General features: G+C 44.0%; 1 protein-coding gene across 5 annotated transcripts in view; it reads left to right on the top strand.

Moving 5' to 3' along the window:
- LOC146575192 (poly(rC)-binding protein 4-like) overlaps positions 1 to 22983 on the top strand; it is a 127604-nt gene that overhangs the window by 23291 nt on the left and 81330 nt on the right. For 4 of the 5 annotated variants that reach the window (XM_085275428.1, XM_085275427.1, XM_085275425.1 and 1 more), the window contains exons 2-4: positions 19617 to 19946; positions 21100 to 21123; positions 22210 to 22242. In XM_085275428.1, coding sequence (XP_085131554.1) covers positions 19809 to 19946; positions 21100 to 21123; positions 22210 to 22242 — 195 coding nt within the window. In that variant the 5' untranslated portion in view covers positions 19617 to 19808. Of the gene's footprint in view, positions 1 to 19616; positions 19947 to 21099; positions 21124 to 22209; positions 22243 to 22983 lie in introns of those variants that run through there. The other variant, XM_085275429.1, reaches the window with a different exon arrangement.

Below are 22983 nucleotides of genomic sequence, written 5' to 3'. Positions count from 1 at the left end.
TAGCCATTTATTTTTAGCTCAAAATGACAACATTAACACATAAAACAGGTCTCCTTCTTAAACAGAAGCCTGTCATGCTTAACTTTTGAGAATATAAGTAAATCTTTCTTTAAAAGAACTCTGTCCTGCTTAACTTAAAATAATAGAAAACAATAGAAAGAAAAATATTCTTGTAACAGTGCACATTTAGTGCATTTAGTACAATTGGCTTCAGCTGAGGTATTATTTCAGCTTTTCTAATGCTAATCAGCTGCTCCTGTTTGTAAACCCACTTGTTCCCATGATTACGCATCTTAACTCATCATCATTATTCATCTATGTATTACTTTTATGTATTAGTCATCTATTTGTTGTAATCATCTATCCTTGCAGTTGTTTATTACACAAAATAAATTATATTATCACACTTCTGGCCACATAGCGCTGATATTCACTGCACATGCCCATATTAACTTTTTCCAGCCAGGTGTTTTCCTTTTCCCATTCTTCCCTTTCTCTGAGGGGAACAAACATTGCTGCTCTAACGCTGGGCTCACACTGTGCGGTTTTTGGCCCATTTTGAGCCGATTTTTGAGTGATCGGACCGATTTTGGCCTTCATCGTGCGTCGTGTAGTATACATGGGGTAACGAGAAGCGATTAACACCTCACGACCAGCTCCCGATCATCAATCGCTCGTGAGCCGCTCACACTGCTCGCGCGCAAACACGTAAACGCCGTGAAAAAGACGGCGCAGCACGGCTGTGCAGCGTGTGATCTGGACACAAGCGATGGAGGCACAACTTGTAGAACTTTGGAAAGCTCATCCGAGCCTTTTCGATGTGGCATCACAAAATTATCACGACCACGACAACCGTGAAAATAGTTGGATTTACATGCTGCTCAATCACAGCTGCCTGATGAGTGTTTTTCATTAGCAATTTAGCAAAGTTGATGGTGGTGGTGTGTCTGTGTGAGTGAGAGACAGAGAGAGCGAGCGACAGATTCTCTGTTATAACCTTCATGTTATGTTGGCACAGTGTGAGCACTCAGGTCGCATCAGAGCATCGGGCCGTATAGTGTGAGACCTGCATCGTGACCTACCAACTTCTAACCCCTGCGAGTCAATCGTGCAGTTTGAGCAGGAGCTGAATAACGTGACTGAAAAAATCGCACAGTGTTTGCCCAGCTTTAGGTGTACTGTCGTCCGAGACTTGCACCGCAGTGACGGCGTTTGTTTCCCTGTTGGCCATGCTTCTTGTTGTGGTCATCTGTCGTCTTCCGGTATTTTCTCCGCAAGCGACCTTTCCTCGACCAATGAGATGAGCGGTAATCTGAATTGTCATACTCGAATTGTCATAAGTGTGCTGTCAGCTCATTGGTCACAAAGCAGGAGAGGGGCTGGGAATTATGTTTTCCAACAAAGCGTTAATTCCATTAACATTTATAGACTACTTTTGATTCTCACTGTATTACGGGACAAAGTGCGTCCCTTATTAGCTCAATACGGGACGTGTACTTTTGTTTCTAAATACGGGACGATTCCGTATTTTAAGGGACGGTTGGCAACCCTAAACGCAGACTACTTTAGGCCCGCAAGTAGGTTTCGTCACGTCATCACTTAAAGACCGGATAAGGCCAAGTGGGGAGCTTCATGTTTGCCAGCCAACCTTTAACCCCTTAAAGCCTGAAATATGACATCATTGACAGAAACACGACAGTTCTATTGTACTTGCCATATTTATCTCTTTTTTTTTTTTAAATTGCTTCAAAATGTATTGTACGCTTTATTTAGGTTTTCATCAGACGGATGATCTACTAGTCTGAAAAGCTCAGTTTGTATTAAACATGTGACGCCAGGCGTTAGGTTTGGTCACGCCTCCTTCTCTGAGCCGTGTCAGTCCGCGCTCACACGCTGCTTCTTCTGCTCTGTTGTTGTTTGTTGTTTGCTTTCCATTCAAATCTGTCCCGCGCTCCTCTTCTCCTCTCTCTAATACGCTTTACATTTCCCAGCGGCCTCGTAAAAAAGAGGAAATTGAGAGATGATATCCACGCGCACTCAGACATGAGAGAAGTGGCTCTCGAGTTAAGGAGGCAGTTGAGAGCAACTCTCCAGCTGCAAACAGTGAAAAAAGTCTGGGCTTCATTTTCATATAAAGCAAACGAGGCAGAACCAGAGAGCACCGTCTGATGTGTGGGTGTGCTGACACCGTTTATGTAGCTGAATCTTTCTGTTATGAAGCTTCAACAGTGAATCATGGACCTCTGTGCTGTCAGCGTTTCAGTGTGAGGGTTAGTGATGGGTGGATTTTTTAACCCAACCAAAGAAACCAAAGTGAGCAGTTTTGTTACCTGAACTTAATCAAACTTTGAGACACAGCAAAGCAGCAGGACGCTTGTGTGAAGCTCATTTCAGCCACGTGCATCAGCTGCCTCGTTCTTTCTACCCTGAGCTCCTGACCAGAGGAGACAGTTGGTGTCAAAGCCGACCCATCTTTGCTGGGACCACCTTGTCCACTTGACCAGCATTTCTTACTTTTAGGTTGACATTTGATTGCTATTTTCACCGCTCGCGCAGGCCGCCACAGGGGGGTAGATGCTGTAGATGCTCCTCCTGACGAAAGCCCAACTGGACTTGTGTCTCCTCCCACAATCTTGTTAGCCCCTGACATCACTGGTATGTTTGTTATTTAGTGAAATAAATACCCAAATGATTTTTGGTCACAGAGGACTCATCAGCACGAGGGTGAGAGACCTATCGAGGGTTTGTCCGGTCCATAGTGGTGCTCAAGTCCACTGATTTCTGCAGCTGCCAAAACTAAAGCTCTCACTGTGGATACATGAGGAAAAGGATTATGATGACATGACTGTCCCTCAATATTTCTTCGAGCGTCTTCAAAGGGCTTAAAACCTTGAAGAGAATGGTTTCGGTGGATTTGGGAGAATGTCTCCCTTTAAAATGTCAAATAAACTTTGAATCTTCTGTAGAAATGAAAGTTTGGCGCGGCTGCCCCTCTGTTGGTCTTCCATGGTCTCTTGTGTTCTGGGGGCCTCTGGATGTCTGGAGTTTTGATCTCCTCCATACCCGCTTCACACCCTGGAGGACGGGGCTGTGGCCCCCCCACACTCCCTAGCAGATCATTACATGGAGAAACCTTTGGAATGCAAGCATGCTGATCCACACAGGTATGCACACATGGGTATTCACAGACGCGGACTAAAGCTTTCTTGGCTGCTGCCTCAAAGCACACTGTGCGCTGTCTATCTTGCGTGCTGCACAATATCGTTTATTATTTAGTAAATATTGATATCTATGACTAGCTAGTTTATTGTGATGGTGCTTTGTTTTCTCTATTATTATGTTGCTCTTTGTTGTTTGCTGTCTCCTCTGTTTGTTTTTTTTGTTTGTTTTTTTTTTTTGTTTGTTTGTTTTTTTTTCTCCATACAGGTGACCCAGGAGTTTTTTTTCTTTTTTCTCTCTCTTCCCCCCCCTTCTCACCGTCTCTTCTCCTCTTTGGTTTTCTTTCTTTCTCTCCCCCTCTCTCTCTCATTCATTCCCCCTGTCCTATTTATTAAAAAAAAAAAAAAAAAAAAAAAAAATGATGACAAAGGATGAACTGAAGCTCTGCCATCACGTAATGTCGCATACTGCTGTTTCTGATGTCATTAAAAAAAAAAAAAAAAAAAGAAAAAAAAAAGAAATGAAAGTTTGTGTGATGAGGATCAACCTGCAGGCATTCAGCAAAAAGAGAAAATATTTATTAGACGATAATAGAATCGTGATATTTTGGTTCTGTGACCTTCAAGCAGGCTTCTAAGCAGAGGCTTCATGATTTATACATGTCAGCAGAATAAATATTTTTATGTCATAAAATGAGAGAACGCTGCAGCGTCTTCGGTTCGTTGAGCCAAGGTCGGAGACTCTTAAAGGGCGACCTGCCACGCAACCTCCAAAAAGTCGCCCCACGCATCGACACACTCAGATATCTGGATCTGCGTCATACGTGCCTCGCTCTCTGTCTGTGTGGTTCTGTGTCTGTGTGTGATATTGATGGCTGCTCGCTCTGAGGCTAATTTAAGCAGCGAGAAAGCCGATAAAAGGCAGGAGCTCGATTGGCTGCTGTGTTTATGTCTGCACGTGCGATTTGCTGGTTCGGTGATGTTTGAATTTCATTCACTGGAGGCAGATGTTCTTGGACTGTCTGTAGCTGTTATTTATCAAATAACTGCATTAAAACTCTGCACAAAGAACCAACACACAGTGGGGGGGCTGCAATTAGCTGACTGCTAACAGCCGCCCGTGTCAGTCAGAGCGTCACGATGCTAACTTGAAGTGTCATTACAGCTGAGGAAGGTGAGCTGTGACTAAATCCACCCTGCATAAGGTTTATTTCCTTATTAGGTTGATTTTATATAAGGTTGATGTTTATCAACGATTATCGTGTGCTGTAAAGCAGAGTTGCTCCTGACGCGTTCATCTGAGTTGTTAGGTGATTTCTTTCTAATATCTAAGGTAGAAAAGGTTACGAGACATGTTGTGTAACGTTGCACAGCTGCAGTCCATTTACCACGTACTCATCATGGCCACATTTCCTGACCTTAAACTGCAGAAATTATGTGAACTTTTAGCTGTGGCGTGAGAGGCGAGTGCTTCGTGCACCCTCCGTCCACCCCGACCTCCTCCTGCAGTTCATGTCGAGTTCAATAATTCAATAATCTTGTGCAATAATCAGCCAGTAATTCTGTTATATAAAGTGGGCGAACAAATCCGCTGAACAGAGCGGGTGGGTGGAGGAGCAAAACGAGACATGGTGACTAAAACAAGCACGTTCCTGCTGCTGATAACTGCGACTGTACAAACTCGCCGTTTCAATCGACAGCGTTGGTTCACAGAGCCGCGCACGTTTCTTTGTATTTAAACAGACTCAACACAAAGAGCGCTCATCTGTGAGTGATTCTGCTTCCTTCATGCTTCGCCATCATCTCCTTAAAATAAATGAAGACGTGAGTGTGAGTTCCTAACTGAGACCCTGAAGATTCTCAAATGAAATCGTTGTGTCAGGAATGATTACTGTGTTTTTAAGTAGACAGTTTATCAATTATGAAATATGGGGCAAAATAAAAATGCCTTTAGTGCACATATACACAAAAAATCAACTTTCTCTCTTTTCGAAAGTTGTTCTTTCATTAAACAAAGGAGGAGACAACAGTGAAGAAACACCTGACACCTGTGTGCTGTTTACACAGCAGATGAAAATCCAGTCATTAAAGGCAGACTGCAGGTCGGGTCGTTACCGTATTAGAGTCAGAGGTCTGGTGCTTCTTTGTGCTTGCAGCAGGTGATCTGCATATCCTGTTATGGTATTCAAATCTCCTCCGGTTGGCAGAGAGTGACATTTGAATACAGTCTGACTGTCTGCCTGCCTTTTCTCATTAAGTGGCCTGAGAGACAGCAAAAATGTCACAGCTGAGTCTTTCATCATCCCTCCACAGAGGTTTGTTTTCTCTCTGTTGTCAGTCACACCCACAGTGCAACTTTGTGAATTAGGAAAGAAGAAGATTGCGTCGTGTTTCTGCGGCTGTGCAGATTAGTTATATTTTTCTGTTTGCTCTGAATATGAATTCGCTGCAAGGCTTCAACAGCACAGCCTCAGGCATCTAACGGTTGCTCATTCCACTTTAGCTGTGTGTTTGGGTTTTCCTCACTCTTATAAATGTCCTACACAGTGTAAACATGCGTGCACAGCAAGCACGTGTTTGTACTTAATGCATATGAAGGATAAATACAGGAAACCTTCACGGTGATCGGGTAAAGTGCGTCACTGCAGCACATTCACGAATCTGTAGACAAACCTCACTGCTTTCACTTATTGCAGCGCTGCGTCAACGCACTCATCGACTAAAACATTAAAACATTGCATTGTTCTGCTGCGCGTGTGCTGCGCCACCAAACACAGCCTAGAGTCAGTGCCACACCCTGATGGCAGCTGCTGCGCTTCGGTCTGTTGCATCCTCATCTTTAAATCTTTTTGGAAGCCAAAAAAACTGCTCTTATGGTTTAACCCTTTAAGACCTACCATAGAACCAAGTCCGCCAGAGCTTATATTATATTTTTACATGCTGTGGAGCCATTTTTGGGAGCATTTCAAGTTGATATACATCAATACAACCATTACAGCCTAAATTTTAATAATATGCATGCATTAAGTGCATAGTAATTACATAAATTGCAAAAAAGTGCAATAAACTACAAAAAAATTGAAAATCGTTTTTGTTTTTTTAACATATATTTCTAGTTAGAGAAATTTAAGAGGCTTATCCCTCAAAACTGTAAATACAAAAAAGTTGCACAAAATAGTTTCCCACCACAGGAAATTAATTTTAAGTGTCTTCATAGTTTTATTTTTGAAATACACCAATTTTTATATACTGCAGGAAAAACAAAAATAAATATTATGATGCAAATTTGCAAAAAAGCAGCATCTGCATCAAAATAAACTATTTCATCAGTGCAATATGAGTCCTCAGCATCCCAGAAACGACACAGAAAGTCAGAAAGTCAAAGATAACTTTCAAAAACACCAGTATAAGCTCATAAGGCCCTGATGGTAAAAAAAATACATTTCTGCAAAATGACGTCACTTCCGGTTTCGGGCAGGTCATGGCGGACATGCGAAAGTTCGTGCTGACGTCTGTTCCAACGTAGGAAGTGCTATGAACAGCTGATCGGATCGGCAAAGAGTGTTTCTGGAATATTATGTTTTTGTTGCTGCAAGTGCTTTTTATGCAGTTTTTGCAAAGCTATATGTGGAAGGAAACCGTGACCGAGGACAAGCTGATGGCATAAGATGTAAGTACAAGTCCTCCGGTTTCATATGCAAAAAAAAAAAATTATTGCGCTAGCTCACGTGGTTGCAGTGCTACCGGGATTTAAAAATAGTTACGCAAAATGGAGCGTGCTGCTCCGACCGGCTCTAAAGGGTTAATGTTTACTTTGGAAGATGCATCGCATGCAATGAGTTAAATAAACACCAAGCCATAGTTTTTGTTCACTAATTGCATTACAGGCATGTTGGGATGGTGAGCTGTAGGGAACAGTAGGGAACAGTGGGCAGTTACAGCTCCTTGCTTGAAGCTCCCTCGTTTTTCTTTTATCTTGAACAGGGGTTTCAAACTCCTGGCCCGGGGGCCTCTCACAGCCCAGGTCACCCCTACTTGCGGCCCTTATTTACATATTAAGTCAGCCATTCTTTCCGAAGAGCAGATATGAGGGTGTCAGCAGCTGTGCAGAGATGCAGTGATAACCCGACTCTCCTCTGAAACACTGTTCTGCTGCAGATCCCTCGTGTTTCTGTTTGCAGTCGGTCTGCGCTCCTCTTATTCAGTCTTTTTGTGCGTCTTCCCAGTGTCCTGTGTTTCTGTCGCACCCCCGGAGCACATGCACAATCGCTGCAGTGATTGCTGTCACTCCCCTCGGCATCATATCCGTGGAGTTGCTGCTCGCCTTTGTAGAAACTCCTCAGAAACGCGATTGGGGCTGTTTCACTTGCTGTGCGAGTCAGCAGCACCATTTTCTCTCTCATACTGTGACCTGCGTTCCTCCTTCGCTCCCTGCAATCATCACGTACATTAACAAACAAATTATGCCATTCCTCACATCGTCTCACAGAAGCCACGCCGCTCTCTTCAGCTCACAATTACAGAGCAGAATAAATGTATCCTCACGGTCGGGGGAGATTTATGTGTAAGCCTCGCAGGCTGCTGCCAGCCTTTGTAATATAAGACTCGTGGCCCAGGAAAAAAAACAAAGCGCGTATCTGTTTAAAGGGAGCAGCGCCGATGTCAGCCGGGCGCCGCGGCTCGTTCACAGTTGCGCTGAGGATTTGGATCAGCTTTCAAGGTCCGAGGGCTGCGCACACGGCTGAAAGTTGTCCGGGATTATTTCAACGTCTAATTCAGGAGGAGACTTTTAAAGATGAACGGCTGCTGACTTATGCCGCCGTGAAACAAATACGCTTATTTCCCCTCGTGTCTCAGTATCTGCGAACTCTTCCTTCTTTCAAATTATAATCACACTGACAGAAGATCAAGTTTGTGTTTTAGATCTGCTGTGTGTGTGTGTGTGTGTGTGTGTGTGTGTGTGTGTGTGTGTGTGTGTGTGTGTGTTTTCCCTAAGCCTAGCTGAGTGTAAGTGGCTTTGGCAGCCTGTGTATGCAGGCAGCACGTTTTCTGCTCTATTTGTGTCTGAGTTTGTGTGTTTGCATGAGCGTGCATGTTATTGTAAGCATCTGCACACATTTTGCTTTCGATCTTCTGCATATACACGTGTGTGTTCATGCATCCAAGGATGATGGGTGTGTGTGTGTGTTTCTGCTAAACATTAACTAAATATGACAAGGTCACTGCTGTCATTTACCTGTCTCTCTCTCTCTCACACACACACACACACACACACACACACACACACACACACACACACACAGCATGTAAATGTTAAGCTCACTATGTAAATACTCTTTAGGGTGGATTTGTTTGTGAGACCCAGCCACGAAAACCCTGATTGAACCAAACCCTCAGCTGTCATCACTGCCTCCTTTGTTGTGCAGACTCACAGATCGTTTTGTAGATGGAAACATTTAGAAAAGACAGAAAAGGAGAGCGAGAAAGCATGCACATGAGTGTTTTTCTTGTTTAATTTAAACCTTTTAAAATGACTTTTTGATACAGCAATAAAAAGAAATAAAGGTCAGCAGATGTGAACCTGATCAAACAAATACACACAAAAACACACAACTCCAACTCAAAGACAGAGGCTGCGTTCACTCTGCAGGTCTTAATGCTCAATTCAGATTTTTGATCAAATCCGATTTTTTTTGTCTGCTCGTTCACACTACAAACGCGCTCTAGTGCGAACGCTCAAAGCGGCCGCATGCGCAAAAGAAGACGTCACACACAACGCGCTCTGTTTAGACTCACTAACATCTACGCCGGATGTCCAGGAAGCGTTCGCGATGTCTTCTCGGGCGCTGATAATTGGCGTCTGTCTTGTGTCGGTGACGTAAAAGACGGATTTAATGCGACGTGACCATCAAACAGCAGTCGCTTTCTGAAACATTAGTAAAGTAAAGTGTGCGTGTTAGTCCCCATAGGGAAATAGTTCCTCTGCATTTAACCCATTCACCCAGTGAAGCAGTGGGCAGCCACCAGTGCAGCGCCCGGGGAGCAGCGTGTAGGGACGGTACCTTGCTCAGGGGTACCTCAGGGTAGCCGTTCAGTGGAGTCGAACCCCCGACCTTCCGATCATGGGGCCACCACTCTACCTACTGAGCTATCCCTACATTGAATATGTATCGGATTCAGGACCACATACGAAAGTGACCCAGATCAGATTTGAAAATATCGGATTTGTGCCGTTCACACTGTCACACCAGGATCGGATATGGGTCACATAGGGTCAAAGAAATCGGATTTGATGTGCTTTCGCCTGCAGTGTGAACGTAGCCTAAAAGTGTGCAGCGTCGCAGCCTGAAGGCCACGCCCCAGTGCAGCGGAGCGACGAGGAGAACGCTTGATGTTTCTTCAGGAATCGCGAGGCGGTTGTTTCGGGATGAGGCTATCGGCGCTGACGAAGTATCTGAGAGAGAACACAGAGAGCACCTGAACCGTGGCGCGTGCCAACATGTGCCCACTCGCTTTAAGCCCACACCGACACAGTTGTCGTTCCCCGCTCACCCTGCCTGCTGGATTTGGCTCACGTCAACTTCCTCCTCTTCCCTGAAATGAACTTCAAGTTGCTGTGTTTTTATCCAGCACCCACACTCAGTGCATCAGGAGACTCTGGCCTGTAGTTGGAGCAGGGGATCAAACGCTCACCTCACCATTACTGATGGAAATCATTTCCTGAGCTGTAAAAGCCGGTTTTATTTGTAGCCATGTGCTGTGACTCTACGTGTCACTTTTACCCTAAAACCTGAGCAAACACGGCCTCTGCAGTTGTATTTTTAGCAATCAAACCGCTAACCCTGCCAAGAATTTTAACCAAACGTGAGTCACAGATGCAGAACGCATTAAATAAGGGGGGAATTTGTCTTTCTTGTGGCAGCTGTCTGCAGATTCTATTTTAGGGTTTGTGGTACGATCGCAGCGCGGCTGCAGCATCCTGGCTGCGCTGTTTATTACAGTGTTAGCAGGAGCATCCTAGCATTACCCCGTCCTTGTAATCACAGTGATTATCAACACAAGAGACTTATGGCACAAAAGGACCTCTCTCGCTGCTGCTCGCCCACTTCCTCTCCTCCTCAGTTTGAGTGAACAGCTGAAATTTAAATCTTCGTGGTCGGTCCTCCTCCTGTCTCAAAGCCCCGCCCTCCTTTTGCTCTCTGCCCCCCGGGGGTGGCAGGGTGTCGGGGGGAGAGCTCTCCTCCTCTCCATAGATTCTGTGGTCTGTAAATAGAGACTGGTGTCACCCGCACTCACATAGGAAGGCAATGATGTCAGCCTCTCTCTGACACACACACACACACACTGGTAATGATGTCACTACTTGACCATCCCAACCATGACATCATCTTCTGGTGCCACCAAACAATTTTCTGTATAAAAATGCAGCAGCTGCCTCTGTGGGCGCAGTAACATGCAGATTAGTGTGCAAACTGATACAAGTAACATTAAATAAAACGACAACTGTAATAATGTTGCTCTTGATTCGTGCTGTTTGTGTACTGTGACTCTGTGGACCAGTTATTTACTCGTCTTCTCTCAAATGTGCACATGTTGACCTCCTTGTCTCTTTGTTTACATTATACTTCATCCTCTTGATGAAAGATCGTCCTTGATGACAGAGAGAGAAGATTTGTCAGGACGCAGAAGGAAAGAAATCAGGAGGCAGCAGAAGAAGATACAAGTCCGACTTTAACCCTGCGTGATAGGAAGTGTTACTAAGCCTCACAGGAGTGACAGGATTCATTCTTACCATAAACCTGCTGCAGGGTCCTGACTCAGGGTCCTGTTGCTTCTCTTCTTTTTCTTTACGTTACAGAAGCTACTGGACTAGAAGGGTGGTTGAACTAAACTGGATTAACTGGCTAAGTTCAAAATATTGATATCTGCTGACATGGGAACATTTTTCTATGTCATCAAGGTAACAAAGACCATCCATCCGTTTGCTTCTGTGCATCCAGATCAGGGTCGAGGGAGCCTGTCCGAGCCTTGGAGAGGCAGTGTGTGTGTGTGTGTGTGTGTGTGTGTGTGTGTGTGTGTGTGTGTGTGTGTGTGTTTGAGGAAGTGAGTCCATGACTTCAGCAACAAAACCACACAAAGATACACAGTCGCAGGGAGAGGCAGTTTTTCTGTCTCTTCTCTGGTTTTACAAGCAGCTCGTCCTTGACGTTGCAGTTGACCAACGATGTGATTTAAATCAGCCGGCTGCTGCTTTAATCCAATCAGCTTTAAGGAATGAGTTGCGAGCTCAGCGTTTAAATCCAATCAGTATTTAGAAATGAGTTGTTGCTGGCCAGAATCAATCAGGCCTGCCCACCTGATAATCAAATTCAATACAGTGATTTAGCTCATGTCCCTGAAATGTATTCAGTGTTCTGCCTCCTCGTTTTGTCTCTGATTTCCTCCCCCAGGATTTGTTTGAGTGCTTTTCTTCCCGTTTCCTCCTTTTTCGTCACTTTTTCTTTCTTTTCTGTGTGTGTGTGTGTGTGTGTGTGTGTGTGTGTGTGTGTGTGTGTGTTCATGCACACGTCGACTTCCTGTTTCTCCCTATTTGTTTCTTTCGGAACAATTTCCTTTTCTTGTGCTGGAGACTGATATGAAAGGCGGCTTTGCCTGATGAGTCCAGTGGGAAAGCAGTCGGAGGAGAAAAGGAGGGCAGCGTGTTGATGTATCAGGGTATAATTTGAGAGACAAGTCCTGGATTTCATCTGCAGTATTGTTCTGAAACAATAGTGCAGTCACACTCAGCAGAGAGGGAAGAGTCCACTACATGTGTATATGATGTTGCACAAATATGATCGCAGTCACGATAAATCTCATCTTTGGCATTTGCAAGGTTTTTGACAGACTCGTGGTCTTTGTTCCAGTTCTTATTGGAAGAAATGTTTTCGTTTTTCTAAAAAGGGGAAAACGATGATGGTGGTTTTGTTTCCAACATCCAAATTAAATCTGTACAATCCAAGAAAAATACGACCCGCCTGCCAAACTTAAGTGAGAGACGAGGCAACAGTTATTCAAAACAAGCAGAGCTCACATTAATCATCTGTGCTGAAGCTCTACCATTTATGTTGCTAACAGTGTTATCTGTTGGCTTATGTATGTTTATATTTTGAAATCTCAGTGTCACCATGTTGCTTTAGCCAGAAATGACCACATTTTGACAACAGAGATCAACTAATGCTAGCTGGCTTCATCTGTGACCTCTGTGGCTGCACCATACAAACCGAAAAAATGCTGAAATTTCTTCTTCTGGGATGATTTTAATGCAAATAACCTCACAGCAGCCATATTGTTGGCACAAACAGTCCAGTTCAGGGACTTCAGTCATCTGAGGTGAAGCTTAGCAGACCGCTAGCAGCTACGACCGCCTGCGCCACCATCCATCTATTAGTCAAAGGCCACGCCCCTAATTATAAGCTTTAATTGCAGCAGGTGAGTTATAAAGGCTGTAATGTTAACCACGAGTGTGTGAGGACCGACTCCGTTTTGGAGCCAGCATTAGAAGAACTGCAGTTATTGAAACTTTTGTGTTGGAATCAGGAGATTGTTGCTTGGTTTTGACAAGTTTGTTGAATTTTCACTCACATTCATGCCAGCCTGAACTTTCAGTTCGGTTTTATTTATATAGCTCCAATAACATCCGTCTGCTCGAGGTGTTTTACATCATAAAGTTCTGCAACAATTGGACAAGACAGAAAAATATTGTTGAAATTTCAGCACTGAACGACGTCATCCAGAGAAGGAGACTCCTGCAAAACCACAAGATGGTTTTATTTGCATTTAACTGGCTTCTCCACAGGTGTAACATCTCCTATTGGCTCTGGGGAACATTATTATTTTACCTTTACTACCATGGCATGCCCAAGCCTCTCTCTCTCTAGCTCACTGTCTCTCACTCATACACACTGTGTAAGTGCTAAAGCAGCAATAATCCAGGTTTAAATCAGCACCATGGACAGCAGCTGCAGCACGTCTTCACGTGACAGAGGGCAAAGGTCAGGAAGTACAATAATGTGCTTCCCAGCAGAGCCGTCAGAGCTTATTTTTACAAAATGACTGAGTATATGTTTGCAACTAAAATAAAGCTCACAGGGAAAATGTTCTCTGCATTTAAAATGATGCTTTTGTTCACAAAGTAGAACCTCGATTTAAACATATGATGAAACTTTTACAATCTGTTTGACTTAATGCAGCCAGTTTGCACATGCCATGGGATGGACTGCGACCGCACCCTCGTGTCCTTCTGGCTCTGGCTGTGCTGTCGGGCATTTGAGTTAGTTCCCCAGAGAATAACAATTCAGTAATGAGATTACATTTTGTATATTTGGGAGTAGGGCTGCCACAAACGATTATTTTGATAGTCGACTAGTCACCGATTATTTTTGCGATTAGTCGACTAATCAGATCGTCATCCACTGGACGTAAAACTACAGCTTATTGCACCAGCAGCATCTGCTCTTATATAACTATCATTAGCTTACAGCTTTAAGTGTTTAAGGTCTGTGCTAACTAAAAATAAAGACAAGATGATAGTTTATTAAATTTTAATGAAATTTGCAGATTGTTTCGGTGAAGTTTAATAAACTCCTTGCTATCTAAAATATAACAGGACACCGGAGTAGATTCTCCAGCATCTCACACTTCTGATAATCAGCTGTCTGCTTGATGTTTATTCAGCTGTGTAAAAACTATAACTTTAATCTCAGCCAAACCGATTTACTCAGGAACAAATAAAATACTAAAAAAAGCCAAACAATAACATTTTAAGTTATCTAAGTGACTCATATATCATGTTTAATCTGAGTAGCGAAAGACGGCGGTGGGTTTGAAAACGATTTGCCGGGAGTCCGGTGTTCTCACGGCTCTAGTTAGCCTCGCCCCCGGCTAGCTATCGAGCTAGTGGGTAACAGACGTCTCCGAAAACGTCGGAGTGCTTTTGAAAATATGTGGTGTCCTGATAAACTGAGCAGATATTTGAGGTTTACACAGCTACATTCTCGGCTGAAAATATGTTAAACGTTTATTTTGTGACCCAGAAAGAATAATAAGAGTAATATTAAAACTAACTAGCTGCTGCCATTGTTGGAAACTGAGCAGGGCTGCGCTATGAATTCTGGGACACAGCTTCTTCTTCTTCTTCGGGGTTTAACGGCAGCTGGCATCCTTGTACATGCAGTGCTGCCATCTTCTGTTTCAGTCCGTTATTACACTCTTAAATCCTGCTACTTATTCCTGCGTCTCTTGGGATCTTACAAAGCTTCAAACGACGCGTCGACTATTAAATCAGTCATCGACGATTTTGATAGTCGACGTAATCGTGACTAGTTGACTAATCGTGGCAGCCCTATTTGGGAGAATTTGAATAATGTGCAGCGTGAAGTAGAAATCAAACTGATGCATTACATCTCTGCTGATCCATCGGCCGAGAGAAGAAATGCAGTTTCTTTATCCGCAAACTTTTTAATGCAGATCAAGTCAAAAAGGCCTGAAACGGTTTTCCTTCATCCTTCAAAGTCATCCCATAAATACTGAAGCTGGAAAACTGGCTTTTAATTCCTGAACCCCACTCGAGTGGATCAATCAGCAGCGACCATTAGAGTAACTAATCCCTGTAAATGTAATCATTTTAAATCTGTTGTTAATGTGCGTTCTGTTTGAGCGGCTTTATGACTCTGCCGTCTTGTTTTGTGTGTTTTGATATTTTCAGCGGGTTGTCGTGTCTTACAACTCTGTTTAAGTAATAACAAAGTGGGTTTATCAGGATACAAATGGATTTATTTTTGAAACATAGTCGTTAATCTCGAATATAAATAAAAGTATAAACACATTCTCAGCACACTTGAACATGTTTCACACAGCAAATAAATTTTTTCCTGATATAAGTACAATTAAAGTTGCAGTAAACATTTTGTTATGTATTTCAAGCACCCATCTTTTAGTTTGTCCTTCCAAACAAATCTCTTGGCCCGTTTCTGTGTCTGGCTTCTTTGTCTTGAAAAGCATATAAAGACAGATTGTTGCATTTCGGCATCAGTTCCACAATAGGAACAAACACACTAATCAAAATTATTACTTTGCTCTGTGATTGCAGAGCTCCAGCTATCGTAGCTGCAGCACAAACTGTGTGTCTACAAGGCCAAAGTTCAGCAGCACTGCAGAGCGCGCCGGCTGTGGAGGCTGTGTTTGTGTAACAGAGGAAGAAAGCAGAGCAAAATCTTCTTCCTCCTCTCACATTACGACAGGATGTACAAAAGGATGCGTGTGACTGACCATCATCATCGCTCGCCATCAATCATGTGATTTTTGTCTTTCACATTTACCTGCAAGATCTACTTTCACAGTGTTATTTATTTTGGACAGTTGTTGTATCCACATGCTGTTCAGTCCTTTGTTTCCTGCTGTGTCTCCTGCTCCAGCGCCGCATGCTCGTGTTTGTGTTTGTAGCTGGAAACTCTTTAAACGCTCAGACTCACACTTTATACATGTGTGACGTCACAGCCATGGATTTTCATAAATGTGATCATTTCGGGTGTACAACTCCGGCTGTGAGCAAAGAGGCTCCACCCACTTGTAGTTTGTGAGCCGCGAGACGTTTGGCATACAGGTGTGGTAGCCTTAAAGCTCATACGATACGCTACGATAAAACGAGTCTATCGGTGAGTTAAAAGATGATGTTGGCAGTGAGGCAGAGTTCCTCTTATGATGCTGAAAATGGAGATAACAGGACCGTTTAAGTAAAAGAAGCAGTAGCTCACTGTAAATGTGACAGTCCTGCATTTACAGGGTTACAGGTAAAAGACACGTTATCAAATGAATCTACTTAAAGGACCAAAATATGTTTCCTGTGTTTTTTACTCAAATATGCTGTTTTTAGATGTTACTGCTGCATTGACGTTGTCGTTACGTCTTTATTGATTATATATTTATAATAATGATGTAACAACATTTGGTGGAAACCCAAACCAACAAGCTCTTGTGTTTAAAGAGTTTAAAGTCACTGCCACAAACAAAGTTGATGTTTTGTCGTAGTTATGCCTGCATGTATTTATTTGCTATTCTTCTCACACCAGTCAGCAGTTTCATTGACAGTAGTTTAAACTGGTACATGCTCACTCGCTTTGCTAGCAGATATTTTGCTCACAGGAGTTCATTCCACGGATGCTGGTCACTACTTTGCTGCTTGCTCCTTCCTGTTTGCAGCTTGGAGAATCTGTTTGTGTGTCGGTGCTTGTTTCTGGCAGCTGCTGCAGTCCAGGCTGGTGCCAATGAATGGATCATCAATAAATAAAAATACAAATAGAAAAGCAGAGAAGGAATTAAACTGACACTTATTTTTTAAACCGTATGAAGGCGTAACATCCTTGTGCTGTGTAACATCCCTAATGAATGCATCTACGCAGTATCACCCAGCACTATATTTAAGGAAATCTGTGTATTCGGTGTCCTGTAGTTTCATAGAGATAAAGTACAGCATATACTCTGCCACAGAAAATAAATATGAACAATTTTCCTCCTGGACATCCGGTTAAACTCAGAGTTGAGTCCCTAAAAGGTTACTGTGTGACCATCGTCCCCACAATGTCAGCAAAACAAGTAAAATCATACACACACTCTCTCAGTTCTGAGCTCATGCATGGCTGATTCATGGCTTATTCCCCCGAGTGTGTGTGTGTGTGTGTGTGTGTGTGTGTGGGGGGGGGGGCAAACATGACTCGGAGGGGGATGGGTAGGCCTGGTTTTAATTCATATGTTCTGTGTTCTTCATCTCTCTCTCTCTCTCTCTCTCTCTCTCTCTCTCTCACACACACACACACACACACACACGCACACACACACACACACACACACACACACTGTTCAGAGGAAAATAAAACACTAAATCCGCCCTCTCAAATGCATGCACTCATGCAGCTGCACACTCCAGTCCACACGCGTGCCCGGCCTATCCGCGATGCTGCACAACAATACGCACAATTTCCACACAGAGGTTTTAATGGATGCGCAGATAAGCAAACACTCGACCTGTGCCGCCAATGACTGAATTCATGTGTAAACGATGTTTTGACAGCCACTCTTCTCGCTCCCCGGGAGGTCGTGTAAGCCGTCTCCTGCCATTTCTCCCCTCCCCCCACCTGCTTCTGCCACTTGCTACTATTTTAACCGTTTTCTCTCTCAGCACCTCTGTCCTCTGATTTGTTTCTCAAGTGTGTGTGTGTGTGTGTGGATGAGTGTTGCATTGTCATGAGATGCTGCTTGCTTTGCATGCCAAACAGCCTGCATTACATTTGTGACCTACTTTGGCTCAGAGTGTGTATTTTTTATGAGAGTGGGGGATGCAGACGTGCAGATGGAGACGTGAGGCTCGCTGTTTGCATAGAAACACTTTAAACTGCACAACGAGCCATCAGCACACGCACACAAACATATGTCGATCATTTATACGCACCTTTTTATTCGTCTGCATACCTCGGGTTACCTACAGTGCTGGTTGGCATAGTGACAGATGCCTGAGTGTGTGTGTGTGAGCTCTCCAGACACATACAAAATCTGCTAAAAAAACATACATGTTTACTCAAAAATGATCAAAGTGCAGCGTGTACATGCAGTCATGTGTGCAGCACGCATAGTTGCGTATCTGAATACAACGAGGCGAATGCAGGCGTGGAGGAGGTCTCTCTTTCTCTGTTTTCTTTTCAGTTTTGTGTTAAAAGGAAACGCTTAAGTATCATCACGCTTGAGTGGCGCTTCCACGGCCAGAAGCTTATTTAATTCAGCCCCCGAAGCTTTTTTTAAACAGAGTTCCCAATTAATTTTTAAATTACAGCACAGACTTGTTGACCAGCTTCTGACACTTGAGAAATTATGTTAATTTCCACACTTCGCACGGCACCGGAGCCGGCTCGCTCCCGCCGTGCTGCTGAGGATGTGGAATCAGTGAAACGCCTTGTTGGCCTCGTGGCTGCAGGGCCACACTCGGCGCTGTGCTCCGACAGCGTGAGCGTAACAGCGTTTGTTGGAAGATTTAAAGTCGCTGCCCTCACACTCTGACCTTTACTTTTAATACTGCAACCTTTATCATCAGTTAATAATATAAATAGTTAAATTATTCTGTAAAAGTACTGGTTAGCATAACGAGGTCAATAAAAGGACGTTTTAAGGTGGTAAATGTTGACTGTTTATCTGCAAATTATGTCAAAGTTAAAATTGAGATTATTGGATGAAACAGATGTTGACAGAATTGTCTCACTTCAGATTCTTTTAATGCAAAAGGAAAGACAGAAATTCACATTTAAATATTCTGTTTGGTCTCAGCGACCCTTCTGTTCTGTAGGAATATAACCAGAACCCTCGAGTGTTGCTCATTGACTGACTCTTGATATGAGGAAATCTGTCTGCATTTATAAATTAGACGGCAGTTGTTCACGAATGTTCGACAGTCTGTCTGAGAGTGACTGTAGTCAGTCCATCAAAGAAGAAAGAAGAACCCGTGCAGTCGCCTTGCAGTGAAAAGTCATGAGTGTGTAACACCCTCGAGTCGTGACAAGCTGCAGAATGTGAAAGAACTTTTTGTCGATGCAGGGAGGTCTGTCCTGTTCTTACCCATGTGACTGAGCCATCTGAGTAAAGCAGTAGTTTAGTAAAGTGAGTGTGTGCGGCGTTGGATGGGTATCTCAGGATGGAGCCCTATTGTTCATAGTGTTTTAATTTATGTAATAAAATATGGATGTTGCATTGCTATAGTATTGCTGTGCACTAACTCAGGTGATCCTGTGCTGTGTCAGGAGTAGATGTGGACATCAGCATGCAGCAGGGCGTGCAGAGGGTTGGTCATAGAGGAGGATCAGATGGATAATCTGTTGTGGGGACCAAAGAAGGTGACGTGGAGCGTCCAGCACCTGAGTCAAACTAAGCACGGAGAAGAGAAATGCCCCAATTTATCACTCTATTTTAGGGTTTTCCTACATCTGTGGAAATTGCTTTAAAAACAGGATTTGGGGTTAAAAGTGTGCCTGTTCAGTTTGAAGCCTCTCGAGGAAATCCTGTTTAACACAGTGCTGCATGGTCGTAGGCTCCCTTTGTTGTTGTGTGTTTTTCTCTGAATTTCTGCATCTGTAGCTGCTGACTCATATCTATCAACACCCATTACAGCAGCTCTTACGCGCTGAAATGACTCGTTTCCTGTTGCGCTCTGTTTAGTAAGACGCTCTGGATACAGTCATCAGAGTGAGAGAATAATAAAAAGTCAATAAAGGCTGTTCTCAGCAAATACTGATTATGAGAGGCTTACAAAAAAGCAGACTGATCCCAACATGCTGGTTTTAGGCTCATCGGGTCTAAATACAGACATTAACTTTGAGGGGATGTGAAGTAGAAACAGTCACAAACTCAAACATCACTTTCTTGTCTTTCTTTCCACAGAAACCGGAGTAAGGATAGATCCCACCCCGACGCCAGCTCCGCCCGTACAGCCCCTCCGTCCGACCCCAAACCTCGACCTCCCCTTCCCCCTCTCGCAGCTCCAGGGCTCTCTGAGGGTTCCTTTCTGGGTTCTCCAAAGGGTTCTCTGTGGTGTTCTGTAGAGCTCCATACGCCTCGGGGCCTCAGACCTTCATGCGTCTCCCAGCAGCAGAGTCCACCCACACCTTCACCCACCACACCACCACCTCCTCTACCATGAGCTGTGAACAGGAGTTTGGAGACGGCGCCATGGGAGTCACGCTCACACTGCGCCTCCTCATGCATGGAAAGGTGAGCAAGACTGTTACTCGTGTTAATTAGAGAGAAATAAAGGAGATTGCAGGTTATTGTGCTGCTAGCAGCCAGAGAAAAGAACATGACATCAATAAATAATTACGTTATAATAACATCATATCTCAGATGGAAACGATTCAGAAACTTTAAAAGGCTCCCAAATTTAACTTATAGAGAAAAAACTGCCAACATAATAAACAGAATATTATTTTCTGGGGAAGCAGGATCAGGTGAGGACGAGGCCAGCGCAGACTGAATCCCCACACACTCACAGAGGAAATGAGGAAATGAGCTCTGGACCTTCGTGCTGTGCAGCAGCAGTGCTAACCACCGTGCTGCACATGAAGAATTCAAAAGCCAGTTTCCACAGTTTTGTCTTTAAATCCAGGCAAGATATTTATTTAAGCATTTAAGAAGCATGCAGCTCAATCAAATTAAAACACTTCACCGATCTTTAAACCAGCAAGTTGAGTAACTACAACTGAATTTGGGGAAAAGGGAAACCATAATTGTCTGGCCAGGTCAATTCTCTTCTCCCGGCCACGGAGAATCCCAACAGGAAGTAGTAAGCCTGTCCGAAGTCACCAAGTTTCCCTGAAGTTCACTATTCAACACGGCAGAATGAACAAAGGTTTCATAACTTCAATCATCAGATCGCAGCCGTTGCTCTGTGTTCCTGGACTCCATGTTTTAGAAAGCACAGAAACCTGAGAGCGTTCCTCTCGTCCCGTGTTCCCCAGAAGAACAGTCCACGATTACCAAACCTTCACTCTATACTCTTTAAAATGTCTCTTCCACACTTGCTGAGAACACTGTTGCTTTCACGTGGCTCTTGTCGTCCCAAACGCCTCCTGCACACGGTCGCCCCGCTGACCTCCTGTTAGAGCTCGTGTTATTAGAGCTCGTGTTATGTAAACTATGTGAAGCTGGTGACACAAAAGAAAAAAATGCTTCATGTTTTATGAAAATGAAAATGTCAACACGATTAAATGTTGGCGCATAAACATATCTCAGCGCTGTCATGCTGCTGCGCCTGAAGCAGGTATGCATGCATGTTCAAAACGTGAAGTTTGATTGGCTACACGAGTCTGCTTGTTTTTAAATTTGAGGAAATGATTTTCTTGTTTGTGTTTTGTTTTTTTCTCTGCAGGAAGTAGGAAGCATCATCGGAAAGGTGAGCTAACGTTCCCTTCTATCATCGTGTTACCCAGTATGAAAAAATCTGATCTGCCAGGAAGTAAAAATCACTCAATCTGTGAAAAAGTCATTAAAATGAACTTTTAAGTGAAATTAAAAAACGTTAGAAATCCTCTAAAACCAACATCAGAGCCAACTTCAGGCTTTAGTTTTCTGAAATTTGCACGCCTGTCGTGATAACATTGGGCGTAATCCTTCTACATGATATGAAGTTGCCGTGAAATGTGCATTAACAGTGTGTAACATTTCCAGTCAGGCCGTGTCATTCGAGTCTGTACTTACTGAAAAGGCGCTGCTCTCAGGGGAAGCGAGCCCGTTTAAGCGTGGACGTGTTAAATAAAGCCCAGTAGGATTTTTATCCAAGTATATCACAGCTGAGCGAGGCGCGATAATGACCGCTGGCCCCCACGGCACATTCGCTAACCCACAATTGGGGCTGATATCCTTCACCCCCCCACCCACCCAGTCACTTCCAGTATGCGGCCTATTAACTGTGACACAAAGATGGCATTAAATTACATGATGGTTCTAGTTGGATCGTGCCAGTCTGTAGTCAGGGTGCAGGAGCTGCTCTCCGGGGCTCCTGCTAGCATTAAACGAGCCTGCCAGGCTGACTGGTTTGGGCAGGCTCGGCCAATGAGGACGCCTGTCGGCAGAGATAAATGTTACGCAGCTCAGAGCGCAGATGTGATCCGTGTTAGCCCCGTTTGTTTATCGCGCCGATGTTTTTCCTGAGCGAATTAGCAAACGTGTGTCACACTCACAGCATCGCGCTGTCATACCTGTTAGCCGCCTAGCTCACTGAGGAGCTCCACCAGTGAAGCTGCTCGGGGGCATCCCGCTGGCTGTTGATTAGTAGGCAGCGAGCGTCGCTGATTCGTTTTCCTCACCTGGATTTTTCAGTCAGTCTTTCAGTAGCAGTAGCTTACTCCTCAACGATTTAAAAACACTGGAAAATGATCTTGTATGTATTTGATCGTGTTGCTCAGATACTTGTCTAATACATCTTCATTAAGGACTCGGTACACTCGGAGATGACTGTCCTTCCTGTGTCTCTCCACAGAAAGGAGAAACAGTGAAGAGAATACGAGAAGAGGTAAGATTGACCTCATCTCCCATCACACATGTTCATTCTTCTGTCATCCTCCTCTGTCTCCCATTAACCATGACTGCCCTCTGAGTGCAGCTCCTGCTAACTGCAGCGTGGCTGTAAAGCACTGTGAGGCTGTGTCAGTGAGAAATAAGGAGTCATGATATCCTGTTAGGGCTCCTTTCTGCTCAGACTTAACTGTAAATACAATAAAAAGTTGCTTTCATCTTCACCACAGCTGTGAGCAAGAATCCACCTCAAACATCTGAAGGTGTGTTTAGTATTTTTGGCGGCCTCCTGTGATGTTGCAGTTTGCACATTTAGCTGCTCTTTGCTGTCAAAAGTCTTTAAAATGTACAGGGGAGGAGTTCCCCTGCAATCGGACCTCTCTGGCTTCCTGTCTGTTCGAGGAGACATCGAGCGTGACAAAGACACAAACGTGAGGTAAGAGGGGAACCGAGACGAGGACGCTGGATCGTGCCAATCAGAATCTGTCGGCAGCATCTGCAAATCAGAAGCTAACATCGGTGGTTCAAACTTCAGGACCAACAGTTTTCTGGTGCAATGCTGATGCAAGACTTTGTTCAGTGGAAATGTGTGAAACCAGTCAATGTCTCACTGTTTTCAATGCAATTGTATTTATATAACTGCAAATCAAAACAACAGTTGCCTCAAGGTGCTTTATATTGTGCGGGAAAGATGCTGTAATAGCTTCTTCAGCAGCTGAGCATTGTGGGAAACTCTGAC

The sequence above is a fragment of the Mchenga conophoros genome, linkage group LG5, assembly GCF_057382185.1.
Source record: "Mchenga conophoros isolate Kocher_MC1m ecotype Shallow Benthic linkage group LG5, M_conophoros_male_GT1.1, whole genome shotgun sequence".
NCBI lineage: Eukaryota > Metazoa > Chordata > Actinopteri > Cichliformes > Cichlidae > Mchenga > Mchenga conophoros.
Note: the sequence above shows the minus strand (reverse complement) of the source record. Positions and strands in the feature narration are given on the sequence as shown.